The sequence below is a fragment of the Setaria viridis genome, chromosome 9 (genome assembly GCF_005286985.2).
Source record: "Setaria viridis chromosome 9, Setaria_viridis_v4.0, whole genome shotgun sequence".
NCBI classification, from domain to species: domain Eukaryota; kingdom Viridiplantae; phylum Streptophyta; class Magnoliopsida; order Poales; family Poaceae; genus Setaria; species Setaria viridis.
In genome coordinates, this window is record NC_048271.2 from 5363988 (window position 1) to 5386376 (window position 22389).

The window sequence follows — 22389 nt, forward strand, 5'->3', positions numbered from 1 at the left end:
AGAAAATTTAAGCACATCTATCCAGATTCCTGTAGTCAAATTCCTGCGGCGAGTTACCTTCCAACCACACGAAATACAACTTAAAAGATATGTTTATTTACATGATCAGTCATGTAACTACTATACTAAACTACATTCAGGCAACACAAGTGCATAGCTATAGTCAAACAAAAGAAGATCCTATTCAGTAAGGCACATTCTGGACATTACGATTATGGATTATGTCCAATATTATATATGACTTGTTTGATCTTCTGGGGGATGTATTTGTCTGATAAACAAGAAATGGAGCTTGCAGATAGTGCCTCAATCTCAAACTTGACACCCTTTTGTAACATTGCTTCCAACTCCGACCTGCCAAATGAGAGAGTATACAAGTGAATTTCAAAAGGAGAATTCTAAGAAAGTAAAGAAAAAAATAACTCAAATTTTTTTAATGTTGCTGCATCAACATTGATCATCAAGCACCCTGCCCGGTGGTGGAGTCCACTTTAAATCAGAGTATTCAGATTCACACAGTCACACGTGTGATGTTGGTGGTTTAAATAAGTGCAGCAAGGCCATTTTCACGTAACCTTCTGCCAGTTCTGCAATAACATTAGGATGAAAAAGATTTTCACTATTACAGACTGTATTTCTTGCCTTCCATACGTGCCAAACAGTGATAGTAAAAACGGTCGCATCTTCATCAGAAGAAACAGCTAGGAAATCAACGAGCCATTGTTTCATCGAGACAGGGTATTGGATCTTACAAGTTCCACTTGAGGCCAGAGGACTTACATTTGACCAGCCTGCTTGAGGATGAACCCTCTTTAGCATCTTCCTGGGATAGCCTCATCGATGATGCTACCCAGGTGGTAATTGGTAAACGATCCCACCTAGTCAAGAATCGAGATCAGGCCCTCGTGCGGTAAAAAAAAAACAGAAATTATTTTATCCGGTGTCAACTGTCAAGGTGAGAGTCAACGGACCTGCGCAGCTTTTTACCAGCAGCTTCTCCCATTAGTCCACTTCTGGATTCTGGAGGAGCAGAACCGAAGATGCAGATCGGCAGTAAGGCAATAACGTCCGCGCCCTGGTGCCAGCCTTATCTGTTGGTCTCCCTTAAAATAGCACGCGACAGGCACGCGCAGCTCACGTCGGCGTCGATCTTGCCGGCCTAGCTCGAGTTGACAAAAAGGCGAGGCCGGGATAACCGGAGACGGTGGATGAGCCGAGGCTTGAGGCCCTGAGGGAGAGCTAGAGGAGGCGGGCGAAGAGCTCCCCTTGCCTGCAGGATCCAATCCGGCTTACCCGATCTGACTCTCCCACAAGGTAAAGAAGCTCCCTGAATTGGTCAGCCCATCCCTTGACTTCTTGTTTGATTGATGCCAAATCAGGTCTCCTTTTCGAGTTGCAAGCACTACTAGTGCTGCTTCAGTGCATGTATAGCTGTGATTGTAGTGGAGAACTGAGCTTTGTTCTCATGGATGGGATCATGGGATAGAGAGTTAGCTGGTGCAGAGTGAATGTTGCAACAAAATGTCTCTGCTCCTCTGTGTTCTTTATCATCCAACCTTGCTTGGATAGTTGAAGTCCATCCCATCCCGAGGTTTTCATGTTCACCCCAGAAGCAATCCTCACTCGATTTCATGGATTTTTTTTAAGCTACAACTAGAACCGGAGATCCGATCTCAGCGAGCGAGTGAGGACAGAGACTGGCATGGGAATCTGACCTACAATTCTACAAAGATAGGGACTGGTTGGGATGAGAGGATGACGACTCTGCCCTTCCCATGACCAGAGGAGCCAAACGTGAAAGGGTCAGGCTTGCCTTCCCCTGCCTATAGAATTAGCCTTAGCACAGCCCTTACCTCAATCTGTTATCGGACAACGGTATGTATGTTCAATTTGGGTTCGTGATGGTATGTCCATTCCAAATAACTTACCATCTTGGTCAACCCTGTTTATGTGTAGCACGTCTCCTGATAATATGCAAGTCCCCAAATTTCTTCCTTCTCAGACTCTCAGTTACCTATCTCATTATCATATATGTTAATATGCGCTAAATTATCTGAATTTCAGGTCCTCAAACACGATCGTAGCAGATCCAGGCCAAGCTGATGGCTGACGATAGCATTCATCAAGCATTCATAGAGGATCCTCCTAATGTGCCAAAAGAGAAGCCATCTGAAGGAGCTAAACGGTTTCGACGATGCAGGTCAACTCCCGCAGATCCCACTGATCAAAAACCCTCAGAGCGCGGTTCTGCACTTCAAGCCAAGGAATTATTCAAGGATATACGGCCAAGCTTCAGGCTTGTAGGACTCCTCCTATTTATCTACCTGCTATTGGGTGTCATCATCTTTTACCTTTTCATGGATCAGATATCTGGGAAGAGAACTAATAGAGTGCTTGATGCCATGTACTTTGTTATTGTCACAATGACCTCAGTTGGCTATGGGGATCTTGTCCCAAAAAGTGACACGACAAAGCTGCTTGCTTGTGCTTTCGTCTTCACAGGCATGGCGGTAATTGCTCTCTTCATCAGCAAAGCTGCAGATTATCTTGTTGAGAAACAGGAAGTGTTGTTCTTCAAAGCAATGCACAAGAATATGAAGGGTGGTGAGGCCAAAATGCTAAGAGCAATGGAGACAAATCGGATAAAGTACAAATTCTACACTGTCGCTCTACTTCTTGTGATGATTATTGTCACTGGGACTCTATTTCTGTGGAAGGTTGAGAAGCTGAGCTTTGTTGATTCCTTCTACTGCGTATGTGCCACGATCACTACCCTGGGTTATGGGGATAAAAGCTTCTCGTCCAAATTGGGGCGTGTTTTTGCGATATTTTGGATAATCATGAGCACTATCCTCATGGCTCAGTTCTTCCTGTACCTTGCTGAGCTCTATACCGAGCGACGGCAGAAAATGCTCGCCAAATGGGTGCTTAACAGGAGGATAACAACCATGGACCTTGAGGCAGCGGATCTGGATGGCGACCATCAAGTTGGGTAAGTGCATTACTTATACTAACTCATTTCGTCACCTCTCTTCCATCAGTCTATTTTCAGAAGTGCTTGGTATCACTAGTGCTGACGTCTGAACACTTTCCAGTGCTGCTGAATTTGTACTTTACAAGCTAAAAGAGCTGGGCAAGATCAGCCAAGAGGAGATATCTTCTTTCCTGGAGGAGTTTGACAAACTCGATGTCGACCAGTCTGGCACAATCTCAACTTACGACCTTACTCTGGCACAACAAATCAGTCTATAACTGCTGTACGTATCTGTATTAGATTTTGCTGCTTGAATGGTTTTGGTTGATGTTGTTAGCATTCTGTTGTCCATATGTACACTGTAATCTTGTAAGAAATATACAAAGAACCTTTCTTGAATCAAGCTTGTAAGAAACACCTCCATCCCTGTAGCTGCCGTGTTTCTAGTATATATGTTAAAATTGCTATGTACCTGTGATGCTCACCTGGATAGGTGCAGATTTTTGGACTTGTTACTATTGGCTCCAGAGCTGTCAGCAAGCAGCAAAGCTGATGCATCTGATGCCCAGAAATGATACAGGAATAAATGTTGAAATAAGCTCAAGTTCTGGGATCATGACCGCACACGACACATGGAACATCCATAGTTGCTGAACATTAAGCAGTTCACTTCTAATGGGTTCCCGTCACTGCTGCAATACAAGTAGTCAACTTGTTGCGAGAAACTTTAAGCACAGCTATTTAAATAATTGTAGTCAACTTAAAAGACATGCAACTACTTAAAAGGTATGTTTATTTACATCATCAGACATGTAACTACTATACTAAACCAGTCATGCAACATAAGTACATAACTATAGTCAAACAAAGGAATAGCCCATTCTGTAAGACAGGCACATTCCGGACGGGTGCAAGTATAATCTTATAAATGCCTTCCTTGTTTGATCTTCTGGGGGATGTATTTGTCCGATAAAAATGAAATGGAGCTTGCAGATAGTGCCTCAATCTCAAACTTGACACCCTTTTGTAACATTGCTTCCAACTCCGACCTGCCAAATGAGAGAATATGCAAGTGAATTTCAGAAAGAAAATTCTAAGAAAGCAAAGAAAAAATGACTCAAAATTATTGATAGCTAAATGATTCATTTTATGTCTTCAGAATATAAAGTGCTTGCACCTAACGTGCCTTTATTCATAAAAGCAGGAAGCTATACAGTTATTGAAGCTAAAGGTCTGACACTGAAGACACTAAATCATAATAACTGACCATTTACAGACTAACCAACATCACTAGCTCATTTATCTACATCTGGACAGCATGTTCTTTTGTGGGTCTCATCGGAAGAAATTATAAAATTCTAGTTTAACCATTACTGATTACTGAATACCGAGACAGAGACCACGCATCAAAAGACAGTTCTAATAGTAGATCTGAGCATGAACAAGAGATCAAATCAAAATCGTGGAGGAAATGCTTGTAATACACTTAGTGCAACTCCAAAGTCGAAATTTCTGCTCGTTTACCTCCATTCTGGGGCTTCCTTGTGTAAATAGCACCTAGCAAGAATACTTTCAGCTTTCCTCCTATCTGTGCAGAAGAAAAACAGGCTTCACAAGTTGGCATTTGACATACAACAACAAAGGACCATCTTCCTATAAAAAGATTACATAAGGCATTTGTATCACTCCAGATTGTTCACCTTCAGGTGACAAGTGAAGGAGGCAACAGTCTGGAAGGCAAAAATCCTCAAAGTCGGATGTGAAAACCCCAAGCCACCGTATATCAGGTACACGCAGCAAGTTTGCATCATATGCCAATTGCTTAAGATTACACAAATAGCAAAGGGTGGTCAGTTAACACAAGTAAAGAAGCAATAGTCTTGGTTTCTTAGTGAAAAAATATATTAAAAGCCACCTTGGACAATAGGACAAAATCTTGCGAGTACGATGAGTAGCATGGGCATAATTACGTTTCATTTTTTAAAAAGGAAAACCGGAACTATATTATATGATTTATAGACGACCTTACTGCTAACATAACTTCATAAAGGACTAGAAAATTCAAATGCAAAGATGCCAGGGCAGCTATGGAATGTATGAAGAAAGGTGCACTGTGTGATCGCATCCATGAATTTGTTAAGTGCAATTTAAATCTGCGATTCTGCTAAGAAAGGTTAGTTCGTAATATCAATAGACAAGTAGAACAGAATTAGATAAGTCGCGCTTACCAAGGAACCAAATTTATATGTGGCCAGAATGTCAAAACCATAAGGATCTGAGTCCACTAAGCAATAAGCAGGCAGATGCAGCTGTTCAACAAGGTGTCTCAGGAATCTAGTATGGGAAAAAAGAATTCATGACTGGAATAGCGTGTTCAGGAATTACAAAATGAACTTAGAGAATAAAGAGCACATGCCTTCTTGTTGGAATATCTGGGTAGCCTCTTCCCTGAGGAGACAATGTGATATCATAAAACTAGATAAATGAATTTACAAGAAGCAGTAAGCCGATAACACTATATGTTAGTTGCCACTTACTGTAATAACGATGCAGCGATTTCTTTCACAGAACTTGTCATTGGCCAAACGCTGGAACACTGCAAAGGGACTACTGAAGCGTACTGTACGAAGAGTGGAAACTATTAAATGCAGATAGAAAATTTGAAGCTCATACCGGTCTCCTTCTCAACTACAAGTATGTAGTGAGCAACACTAACAACATCTGCAAGAGGAAAAAGAAGGAAAAAGACAACTTCAGTTTACTGCAATGTACTTCAGGTAAGGGGAAATCGAAGTTCGTGTAACACGAAAGGAAGCCTGTATATAGTTACTTGGAATGATAAGGATACCCAATTCCATAATTTTTCAAGATAAAAACATGATATAAACTGTTAATTATCTTGATAGCCAAGTTTTGCTTATAACCATATAGGGATGTCTAAATCTAACTTGCTAAGCAACCATATGATAGCCAAGTTTTGCTTATAACCATATAGGGATGTCTAAATCTAACTAGCCAAATTTAAATGGAAATAATTTACAGAAAGATCAAAGGTAGCTGTTTAATTCAGAATGTATGAGTCTTTTTCTCTTGAGGGCACAGAATGTATGAATCTGAATTTGTTTGAAAAAAGAAACCTATGAAATTGATGGAAAGATTTTCAGTATCCCCTTCTACACATTTTACAATAGCACAAAAGGGAATTGTGTTCTTAAAGTTGCTGGAAAAACCTTTGATTGCCTCAATGCTAACAGGGATGGAGAAAGCCTGGATATACAGAAGGTAAAATCAAACCAATTAAACGGAATCTTAAAAATAAACCACTTGGCAAAAATTAGGGTCAGGGCACAGGAGAACATAGAAGCTTACAGCATTGACACTTGTTATACAATACACTTTCTTTTCACCCTCCACAAATCTTATCCAGCCCATCACCAAACTGGGATAATGAAGGCATGTACAAGTGCACAAAGGTAAAAATGAGTACAAATAATCGAGTAATTATATGAATATAACATGGTCTTGAATTTCCAAACTCCTATAGTGACTTTACTGAATACTGAACACTTCTGTAAGCTTCTACGTTCTCCTGTGCCCTGACCCTAATTTTTGCTATCGTGACTTTACAAATAATCCGTGCCTGCAGCTACTTGAGTATTTTGTATTCAGATAAATCAAAGACAACTCTTCATATATGCAGACATGTCTTCTGCAGAAAATATCTCAAATTTGTGAATTAATACTAGGAGGGATAACATATCTATCATGGCTTCATTTCTTTCCCCCTCTTCACATGCATAAACCTAGGCAACTTTTTGGGAGGCGTAGTGGTATCCTTCGCTAGCAGATTGATCAATAGATGCATAGCACAGGTACAAATTAGACTAAGGCTACGTTGAAAGAACAGTGTCCCGTCCCTAATAGTTCATCAAACACACCCACATCATCTTTTTACATAGAGGAGCGAAGTGCTTGGGATGACTAAGAAACAAAAAGAAAAATTTATTGGTTTAAGTTATCAAAATGAAGCGTCGTAAAATCATAGAAGAATAGAGATCAAATGTATCTTCAGAGACAGTTCATACCCTTTCACGACAGGAACCTGCAGGCAGCCAAGGGATCACAATATTCAGTCAGCTATGAAGAACAATCGAAAAACTTATCAAACGAAGACTGTATGCATCATGTAACTCATGGTGCTGCACCGTAAAGGAGCAAAGAGAACCTTCTTTGCTAACGGAAGGTCCTCTCTACATGGATAACAAAAGCATCTGAAAATAGGCATACTGATGGTACCTACCACATTGAGATTGTGCCGACTGCACTTGAAGAGTATGCAGATATCATTAATGGCACGGTCAACAACAGCTACTTCTGCAGTGAGCAAAGGAATGTCTAAATTTTAGTCACCCATAACAGGAAGAGAAGCAAACATTGCAGCTAGTGAGCACAGACCTACGAAAATGGAGGGGTACATGTAGTAAATGTCCCTCTTGGAGCAGTGCTTGTTCTGCTGCAGGAGCTGCTGCACCACGAGCAACACCCTCAGGAGCACATCTGGGCATCAACAACGAATCCCGAAGTAATTATCCTGATCAATTACACCTACAAATTGGGATGTATGTGCGCGCTAGACCGCGCGGATGCATACTGAGGCGGGAGGTGTGGCAGTCCTTGTGGAGCAGGGAGAGGACGTCCGTGCCTACGGGGGCGTCGTAGCTGCAGGCACTGCAATCACGCACGAGCGCACGGCCAAGCAGGTCACACATTTGGGTGAAATTGCTCGAGAGATGTGACGGTGAGGAAGGAGACCGTGTAGGGAGCGGGGCGGGAGCCAAACCATGGGGACGGGGACGCAGCGTCGGCGGCGGAGCAGTAGTTCCGGTACCGGTGGAGCACGATGGACGGGGAGCGGCCGGCGGCGACCTCCTCGACGACCCAGCGCACGAGCCCTGTGCCGCCGAGCCCACCGCGAGTCAGCTCTGAATGCTAGGGGAGAAAATAGTTTAAGGGCATGCCGTTGAGGAGAGGAGGGGCGGGAACCTTTGATCCTGCGGAGAAGGAGCGCCGCCGCGTCCTGCCGCCTTCGCAGCCGCTGTTTGTCGCAGCCGAGTGCCGCCGCACACCTCCTCTTGTCCCTCCCGGCCATGACACGAGTCGGTCGGGATGCGTGCGCCGCTGCGGCTCGGGCTTCTCCCACTCGGCGCAGGTTTTTGACCCAACAACGGCTACGCGGCTACGCCCACCTCGCTTAGAGGTTGTTTGGCAACATCATCCTAAAACTTATAGTACCTATCACATTGGATGTTTGATATTAATTAGAAGTATTAAATATAATTTAATTATAAAATTAATTGCACAGATGGAGTCTAATTCGTGAGACGAATCTATTAAGCCTAATTAGTCCATGATTTGACAATGTGGTGCTACAGTAACCATTTGCTAATGATGGATTAATTAGGCTTAATAGATTCGTATCGCGAATTAGTATAGGGGTTCTGCAATTCGTTTTATAATTAGCTCATGTTTAGTCCTTCTAATTAGCATCCAAACATCCGATGTGACCTCTTTCGATGTGCCAACTAAGCTACACGTCACATCATATTTTTATTTTTTTAAGATAGTCTCGTACATGTATCCATATAAGTATCCATATAAGGTTGACGTATAGTGCTATATAATTATAAGAGATAGTGTTTGACTCTGACTGTCAGAAGACATGTCTTTTAAACTTTAAGTGTATGAGCTAGTACTTAACTTTAACCACTGGAGGAGATCTTAATGGAGGAGTTTGGTTCGGAAACAGGCGATCCGTTATTTTCACACCCTTCATTCTTTTTTGTTTGGGCTGTGAAAAAAAAAAGTCGATCCATTACTTCTTCCATCCAACCCTTCTACGTGGAATCTAATGGAGCGATTGGGAAAGGGTTGAGTAAAGCCCTTAAATTCTTAACTGCAACGGTTCATAACAGAGAAATATGTTGCAGAGTCTGTGCTAGCTGTTTGATCCGTCGTGCGTAAAATTGGTAAGGTACGTATTGTTTTCCGCGCAATACCACGTACTCTAGCTATCACTGCAAAAGCTCTCCTCCAAAATAAAAATGAACAGGAAGGTACTGGAATGGATCCATCCTTACGTGTGCACAGAAAGGCACATTATTTTAACTGAATCAAGACTAAGACTTTTAAAAATAGATAAAATGCTTCGATCTGGATAAACAATCCAAACTACACCCCACCAAATCCATTGGTCCACCTATAATAATCACACTGGGAATTGCCAATAGAACTTTTTTTAAGAAATAATAATCACGCCAATGCACTCAGCCCAACCACACTCGAACCCCTAAAAGCGCATAGGTGAGAGGATACATCTTAGGCCAATTTCAAAAAAAAATTTATTTTTGAGAAATTTTAGAGTAGGAAAGGAGAGCTGTCCATCCAACGAAATTGAACGGTGGAAACAAAGGAAGTGCCATGAAGTACCTAAAAGAAGTATCAATTTGGTGGGACCAAGTAAAAAATAGTAAAAAATTACTATGATGCCCTTTTAATTATGTGTAAATCTATTTAATTCTTTTTTTAAGAAGGATAAGAAAGAAAAGTACCTGCAAGTACCACTGGTACTTTAGAAGCATGGTAACGAAGCTCTTTGTTTTTACTGTTTTTGAAACTTTCGTACTAACAAAATAGAAATAGAAGATGGATGAAACTACTTCTACCTTACTTTATTTTATATTTTCTATTTCATAGGCTACACGACACTTAACTTTATGACTCATTAAGAGTTGAAAATTGTGTACACGTGGTTCTATCTGGGTGAAAATGATTCCTTCTATCTTTTCTTTACCTCTTTACTACATTATAAAAAGATCCTAGTTGGCATATTAAAGGAGAATGAAATTTTCATTGGTAGTGACCTTAGGTCATTCGACGTGAAGGTTTCATCACATTAAATGAGGAGGCACGTAGAAAAAAAATGATAACACAGTAAGAAATTTATCAAGAGAAATAGAAGAGATGTGTATCATCTGGATGAGACTAGGTGTACATTGTTTTCCAGAACATGAAACGTGTTGAAAATGGCAATTGGGGCTAGAGGATTTCATTCCATCTGATTTTGCCAAATCAAGTGTATCGCAAATTAAATGCTACGACTTTGGTGTACATTGTTTTCCTGAACATGAAACGTGTTGAAAATGGCAATGGGGGCTAGAGGATTTCATTCCATCTGTTTTGCCAAATCAAGTATATCGCAAATTAAATGCTACAACTTTCTATGAAACTGGGAAAGAAACTCTACACTACAGACCTTATTTTTATTTACCAACCCAAACTTCTTATGATGTGTCACTATTGAAAACAGGAAATAAAATTTTCGTTAAGAAAGCCACTCTTGAAAAAAAACAGAAATGAAACTCCCCGCTAAGAATAGCCTTATACAACTAGATGTGTTCTCCTAGCGTGTTCCACAAGGGCCATGCTATTCTGGCTCGCTCATCAGGAGGGCTGTGGTGCGTGATCTCAGACAACATGCAGTTTTTCTTTATAGGAAAGTTTATGTCCCCATAACTTTTTATGTTTGGAAAGTTCTAAATTATGAATACAACTTTTACACATTAGTTTTTCAGACAACTTCTTAGTCCTCCTTTGGAACAAAGGATTGGTTGGGGAATTTTGCAGGATTTAGGTCTTATAGGAATTTTTCCTATGTATCCAGCTGATATCCAACTAGAACAAAGGGCTGGACATCCAAGAATCCTACAAAATTCCTCTCGGATGCCTCAAGGGGATGGCCAATGGCCAACCTATTGGAAATTTTTCCATGTGTCCATCTCTCATCAAATTCAGTGTTTTTCCTGTGTTGCATCCAAAGGTTCTATTGGAAAGTTTCCTACATTTTGAATTCATGTAGGATTGCATTTGAAAACCAACTAAAATCCTAAATTTTTTCTATTCCTACGTTTTGATATTTCTGCATTCCAAAGGAGATCTTATTATAGGATAATTTTTCAGCCCAATTTTGATCTTATTATAGGATAATTTTTCAGCCCAATTTTCACAATACACATAAGTTATTCAAGCAAAGTTCTCATAAGATAATTTTTTTAGCACAACTTTCATGATATGTACAACTTTTACATGTAAGTTTTTTGAAACAATTTATCATAGACAAACTTCAAGCACAACTCATGCGAGAATACTACCAAGAAGACTTCTCATATAATTTTTATGGATAAGTTCACCATACGATTTCTCGAGATAACTTTTTAGTATAATTTCTTCAAAACATTTATAAAAAAACTTCTCACTAGACCACATCATGGAATGTAAAAAGAAACTAAAAAGGATAATACTAGGTATTATAGAACATAAAGGAAAAAATTGAAAATAAAAGGAAGGATGAGTTTTATCTAAACGCGTGTGTAGCTACTCTTATCATCATTATACCACCATACGTATGTGTACATACTCATTTATCACATTGAGTATGTTCACATACCAATTCTAAGATATTCCAAAGCAAACTATATGAAAATTTTCAAAAGCACCCCTAGTTTATAAATATATTTTGATTATACCTTGTCACTGGTATATAAAAATTAGTATGTCCACATACTCTATGTTTGATCACATATTCAACATATATACCACTACAGATGGTCTAGTATCATCACATACTACGTGTGCATACTTTTCATTCGGTCAGATTCATCGTATATCATGAGATACGCAGGTAGGAGTAGCTACACACGCGTGTAGAAAGGATTTTCCCATAAAAGGAAAAATAATTAATACCTACTCCTTGTGCCTGCCTGCACGGCTGCACCCACATCTTCTAGAGTCGACAGCAATGGGGAGCTTAAGGTCGGGCCACGAAAGGACAGTACTAATCTTTATCAAGGTTAGATAGTTTCATGTGTATAATACTGATTTTTAATTCCACCAAATGAATCGCCGATAACAGCTTAATATTTTTAACTAAAATTTGCAATAGAACTGAATAGGCGTGTGCAATTGCAACAAAATAGCTGATAACCGAGAGGAAACTCAAAATCCAAATGAGATATGGGGTGGTTAAGACCCCTTTTGAAATGGATGGAAAATACAGAAATTATGGAGAATTTGCTATATAGAAAATTTTCTTGCGAGAGCCTTTGGTTCTAAGGGGTGTTTGGCAGCACTCGACTCCAAAAAATAGCTCCACTCTACCAACTCCACAAAATTTCCGGCCAAACACGTTCAGCTCCACAAACTCTAGCTCCAGAAAAAATGTGGAGTTGGGGGTCAGCTCCATGATTTTGTTTCCCCTATCACAGGGGGCTGCAGCATCTGTTGCCCGTCCACGCCCACAGGCTCTACCCAAGAGGTTTTATCGGACATGGTCTAGGGCCTCTCAGGGTCCACCACCTATCCACCAGCTGACGTAAGTGCTTCTGCACTCATATGTGGATTTGCATCATTTGCTTTTCCAGGAACATGAAAATTTGGATGATTTGCAATAGAAACTTATACATCTATTCAATATTGTCATAGGTTTCACAATGATTATGACTGTGCGAAAGAGACGTTTGTCACACCAGAGCTTTACTTTAGGCTGAGAAGACCTTTGTACTCCATTCCGGTTGAGGAACTGCTTGAAAAGGGAGATGGTAATACTTATCTGCTATCAAGTTTCTCAAAGTGGTTCCTCAGATCAGCAGGCCTGCTCGTGCATGGAAACCACAACCGTGGCTATTGCATTGCCCCATCATTTACAAATGATAATCTAGATGTTTGGTTGGCCACTGGTCAATGTGCACTGAAGACTGTAAAATGGTTTTTATCTTGGTGAGAAAGTGGATGGACAGAGGATGTGCAAAGTAACTTCATATTCAGCTCTGGTACAGTACTTTATCTCTATTCTGAAGCAAGTAGAAGGCCCTGACATAATGGACAAGCTCTCTCCCATCGTCAAAGATCTTTTCCAGAAGATGGAAGGTAGACTTGAAAATGAAATGATGACATATCTTGGGGAGATGATCCGGAACCACCTAGCTTTGATGTCAACTGATGGTTGCATTTATGTCATCCAAGAATCGGAGAGGCTTCTGAAGAAAGAGCTGCTACACAGTGCAAGCAAACATGAAAGAGAGATGGCTATCAAGATTTTGTCTTCTCAGCCTTACCTGTGGTCCTCCACCACCCCAGCATCAACTTTTGATCCCCATCGCCAGGGGGCATGGGTTGATATAGCCATGAAACACACGACATTAAGGCATTGGTATCAGTTTAGCTTAAAACAAAGAAGTGGCAGATCAGATGTATTATTGGCAAAGTAGCGGGCTGTTCGCATCAAGAGGGGTTTTCATCACTCTCAAAAAGTTGCTGACTTAGTATCTTCTGGAGTAAGTTTTGAATCCCTATGGAGAAATGGGATAGCCCACTATGCCGAGGTTGAGCTAAAAGCAAAACTGTTGGAAGCATTGACAAGTAATGATCAGCAAAGTTCTAAAAAGCAAATAAGGGGACAAGCTCACCAAAGCGTGGCCGATCAAGAAGAAAGTGCCCATTGCAACTTTCATTGTCAATTACCCCCAATACCTTCCTACACAAATTGAGAACTTTGCCCGTACAAAGATGTTGAGAAGACTAGAGCTGCATAATTGCTGGCCATGTCACACTAGATCTTATGGTTGTGCTCCGTTGATAATTGCTGGTAAAGAAATGCTCTTACTAGCTCCACACTATTTTTTATTGTGGAAAATATTAATGCATTTAGGTCTGCATTCTGCAGGATTTAAAGCTATACTCTTAAAGCTAGGACCGCGCAATGCTTCTCAAGTAAAAACACATATTGTTTCTGTACTCCATTTGGACTGGCCTCATCTACCTTTTTTTCTATAAATGGGTTAACATGTTAGTGTTGATAGTTCGGTTTTGTTTTGGAATAAGGTTATAGCAGTAGTATCAGACTCTTATGATTGTTTCACCTCATAGTGTTCTCAGGAGATCTATTGCTTGATGACTGGAATGTGCTACTGCGCTGTTACTTTCCCTAGAATGATCCATTGTGTACTAGCATTTCGCTAGAGGGAGGGTTACACATTAATATAACTGATGCAGCATTGCAATTTGCAACGACACATCTGTTACTTCCTTTTCTTCTTCTTTTTTGCGATAGATGTATAGACAACGCTTGGTGAGGGTATTATTTATTCTGCATTTTGCACATTCTGGATCTATTGGTAGCTTGTTGTACTGTCCACATCTAGGAGCTATTTTGCACACTATATGCTTCTTTTTTAACAAGATAAACATGTTTGTGTTGTGAATCCATGACCTATTGTATGGACATCTAGTGCTTGAATTCCTGTTGTCAGTTGTCACATCCATTAGCTTATAAGTAGTGCAGACCTTAGATTTTGTGTGGCTGATCCAATTCTCACTACACATGCAGGGGATATTGTCCATTTGCTCGAAATCTAGCAGCGATGATACTGATGATGATGAGATTGATAATGACTTCAAAGGCAACAATTCTGATGGTAATATTAATATGATTGTTAATTCTTAGGTAAGGCACATACTACTTCTGCGCTTCCTTTGGACTACCCTCACCTATCTTTTCCTTGTGGTAAAAGGGTTAACATATTCCAAATTTTAGTTTGAGACTACCCTCACCTATCTTTTCCTTCTGGTAAAAGGGTTAACCTGTTCCAAATTTTAGTTTAAAGTTTCAATAGTTAAGTGTTATTTTGCAATCAAATGTTATTAATTGTCCCAAATTCTTATGATTGCTTCAGCGTTCTTAGGAGGTGTATTTGCTTGTTGATCGAAACATGTGCCCGTTAGTTTTAACTTTTAAGCAAGACAAACTTGTTGCTTGTGGCATTTTCGACATCCAGATATTTGACACACTATATGCTTCAGGTTTGAGTAGGATTGAAAATTTTAATGCAAGTTTTCTTAGCAAGATAAAACATGTTCTTGTTGTGGATCTATGGCCTATTATATGGAAACCTGCTGCTCATATTGCTGTTGTCTTATCGATTGGCTTTTAAGCAACGAGAGCTTATATTTTGCATACCTGACCTAATTCCAGTTCCCATTACGCATACAGAGGATTTTATTATCTGTTGGCTCTAATCTGAGGAATTATCACACTGTTGATGGTGAAATTTACGAAGACATACACTGATGATGGTGAAATCTACAAAGACATACACATATGATGGTGAAATCTACAAAGACATACACTGATGATGGTGAAATCTACAAAGATATACAAATCTGGTAAAAGGGTTAACCTGTTTTGACTTTTAGTTTACTGCTTTGATAGTTAGATGTTGTTTTGCAATAAAATGTTAGTGATTGTCCCAAACTCTTGTGACCTTTTCAGTGTTCTTAGGAGGTCTATTGCTTAACGATAGAAACATGTGCCTTGTTAGCTAGCTTTAACTTTAAAGCAAGAAAAACTAGTTGCTTGTGGCATTTTTCACATCGAGGAGCTATTTGGCACCTATATGTTTTAAAAGTTGATAAGGATAAAAAAAATATGCAATACAAGGTCTTTTGCAGAGAAAAGGGTGACCGCCTGTTTTATTCATTATTGAAGGAAAGCAATACAAACTTCTAGAGCCTTCCCCACAACTCATGATCTATGATATTTTTCATGAAGGGACTAGATGTTGTTGCCATGAAGAAATTAGAATAATGTAGACCATAGATATTTATCTAGTGAAAAATCTAGAAGGGGTCACATGTCATCATCCTACGAACTCCTTGGCTTATAAATAGAGGCCCCCTTCCTTGCCATGACATTCAACCATGAGCATGGTAGATGAGTGGAGTACGGTAGAAGTAAAGGGTGAGTGCTAGGCCAGCCACTAAAGAGATAGTGTTGTACACTCTTGTGTAATATTGTTGTGTTGTAATAAAGTTCTGTTTCTTACAAGTGTTAGTCTTCCGGTTGAGCCATATAGTTTCTAAGTATTTAGTGCATAAGTTGTGATCCATCGAAGGTTGGCTCTGTCACCTAGGATCACAAGGGTCTAGACTTCATCGTAGGTTAGTTCTGCCACCCAGAAGTCAACTTCATTTGTTGGTAGGCTCTGCCACCCGGAAGTGAGAAGGCGACTCTACCGTCAAAAGGACCCGTCGCACTAAGTAACTAGAAATTAAAAGGGCTGACCGACTCCAAAGTGAGTTGGTGTCCTAGGTGTAAATCCTCAGATTAGTGGGTATTGTGGCCACCTCAATTTCCAACAATTGGTATTAGGGCTTGGCGGTCCGAGACCGTCTGGAGGAGGCTCTCTAGTAAGCACAGGGTGCTTGCTGTGTTCGGTGTCATACCAAGGCGCTAAGAGGAGACTCTGCCGGTGCACAGTCTAGGACTGTGAAGCTCATTGGTCCAGGACCAAGAAAGCTAACTTGACGCCGGGCGTCAGTTACCATGGCAGATCTTGCTAGCGCATGTGGTGGGATTAAGAAGCTCTATAACCATAACTATGGCTATTGGAAGACCTACATGAAGTCATACCTGCAAGGTCAAGACCTATGGGAGGTTGTTGCGGGCGCCGAAACAGTGCCTCCACCAAAGGAGAGTGGCGATAGTTCTTCGAAGAAGGAGGGAGCCGATGCCTTGCGGAAATAGCGCATCAAAGCCAATAAGGCCATGTTCGTGCTGAAGGCAACTATTGAGGAGGACCTACTGGAGCACATCCGAGATGCGGAGACCCAAAGGAAGCTTTGAAGACTCTGGGGAAATTATTCTCGAAGAAGAATGAAGCACGCCTCCAACTCTTGGAAAAGGAGCTATCAGGTATCTCCCAAGGAACTTTGACTATTAGTCAATATTTCACAAAAGTAAAATCCCTCTGTCAAGAGATATTCAAGATTGCACCAGATGAGAAGGTTGGTGAGACCCGTACGAGGAGAATTATCATTAATGGTCTTAGACCCGAATATCAAGGGTTTATAGCCGCAGTGAGTGGATGGTCTACTCAACATTCATTGGTGGAGCTAGAAAATTTGTTGGCTAATCAGGAGGAGTTAGAAAATTTTTGTTGGCTAATCAGGAGGAGTTAGCCAAGAAGTTGGGAGGCATTACTGTGAAGGAAGAAGAGGAGGCTCTCTTCACAAGCAAAAAGAAGGAATTACCTCGGGGGCAAGGAAGGCCGAAACCAAGGTGGATAGAAGGGGGCAAGCATCACCTAAAGGAGAAAAGTAGCTCTTCAGGAGGAACATGGTTTGTGAAATGGTCAAATTTCCTTCGGGCGAATTCCCGCATTCACCAGCAGAACATGGTTTGTGAGATATACTCTCACTGACAACACAGTGAAGCTCGTTCAGAAGAAAAGAAGAATAAATGTGGAGCTTTTATTCATTCTCACAACTCAACATACACATCCAGTTCTCGGTTAAAGTTACACTACACCTAGCCAACTCCTGAAACGACCAAATCTATCCGCATTACAAAGACCGTGCCAGATACAAAGACGACCAACGATGCTTCAAACTTGCTACATTTGACTATTTAACACAGCCGAGCTCTCAGTGGAGGGAATGCTGTTTACAGTTCTGGGTGCAAGAGCGTCAGAATCTACTTGTTGAAGGCTTGGACCGCTTGCTGCTGAGCTGGGCGACCGGGAACTCTACCAGGACAATGAACGATGAGCTGTCGGCTTCCCGGAGGTACTGTACTGTGCCGCTCATCGTCTTCACCAGCTTCTGGCTTATGTACAGGCCGAGGCCCTCCCTAGACATCTCTGGGCTGTGCCGGAACATTTCTTGTATTAGGGCCTCTGGGACACCCGGTGCTGGATGGACAATCCTGCATTCATTCAGAAAGATCAGCAGCTGCTATGCAGGGGGATAGGCTTCACAGTCCCCACAAGAAGTTATAGGTCGCGGTGTTATACTACCGTGACTTATATTCACCACGGAAATGTTTGTAAGGATGGCTGGGATGGAATGGAATCACTTTTACGCAGGTGTTATTTCTACTGTTTCAAACAGCAGAGTAGCCATATGCCAGAGTGTGACATGTATCACCTGCACCTTGACTGATGCAGTGATAGGATCTGCAGGATGTGGGAACTTGAACTAAGATGTTCGGAGGTGAATTTGCTAACATTAGGGCCTTATCTGTTGCTTGTCAACATAGCCATTTTAGTTCATGGGTTACAAATAGCACGATTAGGAGCAGTGCCAAATTTGTTTGCTAGAGTAATGGAAACTGATACAAAATGCACTGGTTCACTTATTTGAGAAGTCATCCTTTCAGTTCAAGAACAAGAATCAAAAGAACAATATAAGATGATTGGCGTGTTACCTGAACTCTAAATGAGCAATCTGCATGCCAGACCCAATATTTTCCTTCTTGGGAATGACTTGGAGTACAATAGGTCCTTCGGCTGGTTGGGTGAATTGAAGAGTGCATGCCAGGTAGTCTGCTAGAACCTGCTGAAGCCTTAAATTGTCTCCATAGAGGTGCATGCATGATACTTCCACAGGCCAATCACGTTCAATAGAAATCCGTTTTTCCTTGCCCAGAGACATGCCTTGCATGAGGACTGTATTCAGAGCTTCCTCAAGTTTGAATTCTACTGTGTTCATCTCCATATAGCTGCAACAGCAAGCATTTGTTTATCAATGGTTAATAAATGAGTACAAGTGGACAGGGAAGCCTTGTTTTATGCATACATCTTCTAGCACTTCAAGCATTACTACATTGAACAAAATTTTCAATGTCTCAGAAATTCTAACCACCATGTAAATATGATCAGCAATATTTTCATGTGTATGTTGCTCCATATATGCATTCTAGCATTATAGAAAAAATATGCAAACAATTAAACTAACAGTACTACAAATGATTTGGACAGTCTGGCACTTACCACTGTTCAATGCTTTCAAGATCAGTGTCATGCAAAATCTTTTTCAGCTGATCCTGACAGAGAACATTAGATGCAACAAGCCGCCTCTGTTCCTCTGTCAACTCGGAAGGTTCCAATAAACTATGTGTAAATTGCATGCCATTGAGTGGGTTCCTTAATTCTTGGCGAATGTAGGTCAATTCCTTAAAGCTGTTTGTAGCCGCTTGCTCAGACATTTTCTGCACCTGGAGAGCATGCTGAAGCTCTGGGCTGGCCACATGCAGGAAGCAAAGAGCACCGGTGATCTTGCCCTCAGCATTTGTCCTCTTATTTGCTGTGAGAAGGGATTCCACATACTTGCCATCTGTGTTGAAGAAACCAAAAGGGAGTTTCCCGGGATCCTGACCCGAAATCACTGTGTTCATCAGTATGCTAAGTTTCGTTAGAGTAGCATGATCTTTCACCCTACAGCCATAATCATGAAGGGTGAAAACCTCCCCAATTAACAACTTGTCAATGGCATCTTCCCTCTTCATACCGGTAATCTTCTGCATAGCTTCATTCCACTCTAAGCAGGAACCAAGATCATTGATCATAAATATGGGAGGGATGAGCTCGCTGGGGTTCTTCACTATGGCAACATAGTCTCCTTGTATCCTAGTATATTTATCCATAATCATCTTCTGCCCAGTCAAATCTTGTGCTACAAAGCAAACTCCAACAACTTTCTCTGAAAGGTCCCGACTGCAGCAGGAGTTGACCATCAAAATTACAGGGCCATTGCATTCCTGTTGATTGAATGTTTTAAGCCTGATTTCCAGATTTTGCTCCTCAATTCCTGAAACACAAGGAGGAACTAAGCTGTCATACAAAACAATGGACAATTCAGACTAAGCTGGAGAGAACAGAAGATCATTTGAAGGCATAGTGACAAACCTTGTAAAGCTGAGTCCAAAATCTGTTTAACCACTTCAACAGAATCAGACATGACAAGATCTACCAGAGGCCTCCCTATGGCTTCCATAACAGGTAATCCAGTTAGTTCTGCGGCTTTATTGTTCCATCCATTTATGTTACCGGCAATATCAACAGCCAAGATAGGGGCAGTTGCTGTCTCAATTAAGCGGACCATCTCATCAGTAACTGTCCTTAGTTCAAGTAGCCCCTGTATCTTCTTCGTATCCTCAGATGGAGCTTTTACAATGGTCCTTACATTGTTTCTGTTGGCATCTTCATCTTGCAGGGAGCCACGTAATATTAACTGCAAAGAATGGATAGCGTCCATTTCAACATCCTCCCAGGGAACACTTCTCCATTTAACCACCTCCAAGAAGGCCTTGAACGAAGATCGTGGATGCATCTTCCTGCCGTTCTCATCTGCATCCACTGCTTCATGCTTAGCTCCACCCCACTTGATCTCCTTTGCTGTGTGGGCTCGGAACCAGAAGATGAAATCTTTGGAAGAGATCTTTATGGCTGCCATGCCACACACAACCTCACGAAGTGCAGCAGCACCAGGATAACCCGCTTCCACTAAGCTGTCAGTACTCAGCCCAGTTGAACCATCATGGTTCTCCTGCAGCCATGCGACAATGCTCTTTATCTCTGCCTCGGAGGGAACCGATCCGAGCACCCAAAGCTGGTTTTGGTAGTACAGTGCAGCTCCATCACACTTTACTAGATCCATCACATTAGGCGACTGGGTAAATATCCCAACAGGGGCATCCCGCAAGAGCATGTCACACAGAAGGGTTTGCGTTCGGAGGATGTGCCTCTCCTTTGCCTGAGCAGCCAGTTCTACCTCCTTGTTGAGCTGTATGCCGAACACTTGCAAGAGAAACTCGCAAGCATACCTTAGCGGGAAAGGAACGAACCTCGGGCTCGTGTGATGGCAGACCACCAGCCCCCACAGCTTCCTGCCTTTGGGCTGCTGGTCACTCCCAGTATCCTCATCCTCCTCATCTTCGTTTATAGTTACTGACATCACAAGCGACGCAACAGAGCCCATGTTTGCCATGTATTGCGCGTGGCAACCATGGGGAGCCCGGAGCGTGGAACCACATAGGCTGAGAGGCTGTGCTAGGCTATCATCCTGAATGATCTTCACTGGAACAGCAGAGTAATCGCATATCATCCGCACTTTGTTCTTCATAAAGAGAAACCTGGACGCCTGTGGGATGTCAGTGGCTGGGTAGTGCAGGCCAAGATACGGCTCCAGATCAGATCTCCTGCACTCGGCGATAACCTCGCCGTGCTCATCCTCATGGAACTTGTACGCCATGACCCTGTCGTAGCCCGTGAGCTCGCTCACCTCACGGACAAGGACATCGCAGAGCAGCGAGAGGTTCCCGCTGGGCAGCGACTGCAGCCTGGAGATAGCCTTGGCGGCGAGCTTGTACGACTTGAGCGCGCCCGCAGCGGTGACCGGGACGTCGGCGGGGTTGACCGGCTCGAGATCGATGACGAGGCCGACGTCGATGCGGTGCATAATGGCGTAGAAGGGCTTCCCCAACGTCCTGGCGTGCACGAGGATGGGGTTGAGCAGGTTGACCTCCCCGAAGGTGGCGGCCTTGTGCAGCGCGACGGAGCTTTGGGAGCGGAAGAGCGTGCGCACGTCGGCGCCGACGGCGAGCGCGTCCCGCTGGTCGATGGTGGGGACGGCGTGCGGCGTGAGGTCGAGCATCTCGGGCGCGTTCTCGCTGTAGGCGAGCAGCGCGAAGGTGTCCGGGTGGACGGCGAGCAGGCAGCCGAAGGGCTGGATGTAGCGGCCCCGCTGCATGGTCTGGAGGTAGGCGGAGACGGTGCTGGTGCTGGCCAAAGGGCGGTTGGCGGCGCCCACCGACGAGGAGTAGTCGAAGTGGCGCTGGGAGCCCTCGAACTCGGCGTGCAGCTGCGCGTCCACGGGCGTCTGCGCCACCACCCGCGCGCTGTGCTTGGACCGCGCCGAGCTGCTCCGGGAGCATGTCCCCCGGTTGTTGGACCGCGATGACGACATCTCCGCCGCCCCCCAACCCAATCCCCCCTTCCTCCTCCTCCTTCCCCGCTACCGGACTAGCCGCGGCGGCGCTGCAGCTGCGAGGGGAACAGGAGCAAATGGGCAGAGGAATCCGCGGGAATCATGCGCGCGGCAGCCGTGGAATACGCCAAAAGCGGTGGCGCCCTTTGCTGGGCAGAAGGACGTGGGGTAGGGGATTGGATTCCGCCGCGGATAAGCACGGGGGAGGATGGGGAATACTACGCCTCCGGGGCCGAGGCGAGGCGCGCGCGAGTGGGACAGCGAGCGGGCAAGCAGCAGCAGCAGCAGCGATAATATCTTCTCTCCTGCCCTGCTCCAAAGGGGAACACGAAAGGGAACCGAGGGAAGCAACAGCAACAGCGATGCGCGCGCGGCTGACTCACTAACCGCGGGGAGAGGACGCCGGCGCGGCGGCGGCGGTCGGCGAGGAGCACGCGGACGGATCGGGGGATTGGGAGCGTCGGAAATTGGAGGATGCGCGGCCGCCGCAGTTGAAGACGAGTGGGTTGTCAGGGCTCCGAGAGTGGAAAGCGATGTGG

General features: G+C 43.0%; 3 protein-coding genes and 1 long non-coding RNA gene across 5 annotated transcripts; 1 reads left to right on the forward strand and 3 right to left on the reverse strand.

Moving 5' to 3' along the window:
• Positions 1-53: 53 nt before the first annotated feature.
• LOC140221262 (uncharacterized) lies at positions 54-1110 on the reverse strand. Its single transcript, XR_011896979.1, has 3 exons — positions 972-1110; positions 781-878; positions 54-354 (listed from the first exon to the last, which is right to left on the reverse strand). It is a non-coding gene; the product is annotated as an uncharacterized lncRNA (long non-coding RNA).
• Positions 1111-1174: 64 nt separating this feature from the next.
• LOC117838219 (two pore potassium channel a) lies at positions 1175-6140 on the forward strand. Of its 2 annotated transcripts, XR_004636548.2 has the most exons (5): positions 1175-1314; positions 2065-2992; positions 3096-3257; positions 4571-4761; positions 5543-6140. XR_004636548.2 is itself a non-coding variant. In XM_034718162.2 (4 exons), the coding sequence occupies exons 2-3, from the start codon at positions 2103-2105 to the stop codon at positions 3250-3252; spliced, it is 1047 nt and encodes a 348-aa protein (XP_034574053.1). In that variant the 5' UTR covers positions 1175-1314; positions 2065-2102; the 3' UTR covers positions 3253-3257; positions 5543-6140. The 2 variants fall into 2 exon arrangements, 1 of the variants encoding a protein (XP_034574053.1); XM_034718162.2 differs by lacking the exon at positions 4571-4761.
• On the reverse strand, positions 3715-8182 carry LOC117838218 (meiotic recombination protein SPO11-1). Its single transcript, XM_034718160.2, has 15 exons — positions 8018-8182; positions 7815-7926; positions 7626-7702; positions 7430-7531; positions 7275-7348; positions 7060-7076; positions 6344-6413; positions 6205-6241; positions 5648-5695; positions 5512-5570; positions 5391-5422; positions 5203-5308; positions 4675-4795; positions 4499-4562; positions 3715-4023 (listed from the first exon to the last, which is right to left on the reverse strand). The coding sequence occupies exons 1-15, from the start codon at positions 8121-8123 to the stop codon at positions 3897-3899; spliced, it is 1152 nt and encodes a 383-aa protein (XP_034574051.1). The 5' UTR covers positions 8124-8182; the 3' UTR covers positions 3715-3896.
• A 9133-nt stretch (positions 8183-17315) lies between these two features.
• On the reverse strand, positions 17316-22389 carry LOC117838217 (phytochrome C). The gene is made up of 4 exons (XM_034718159.2): positions 19771-22389; positions 18856-19672; positions 18291-18584; positions 17316-17789 (listed from the first exon to the last, which is right to left on the reverse strand). The coding sequence occupies exons 1-4, from the start codon at positions 21827-21829 to the stop codon at positions 17552-17554; spliced, it is 3408 nt and encodes a 1135-aa protein (XP_034574050.1). The 5' UTR covers positions 21830-22389; the 3' UTR covers positions 17316-17551.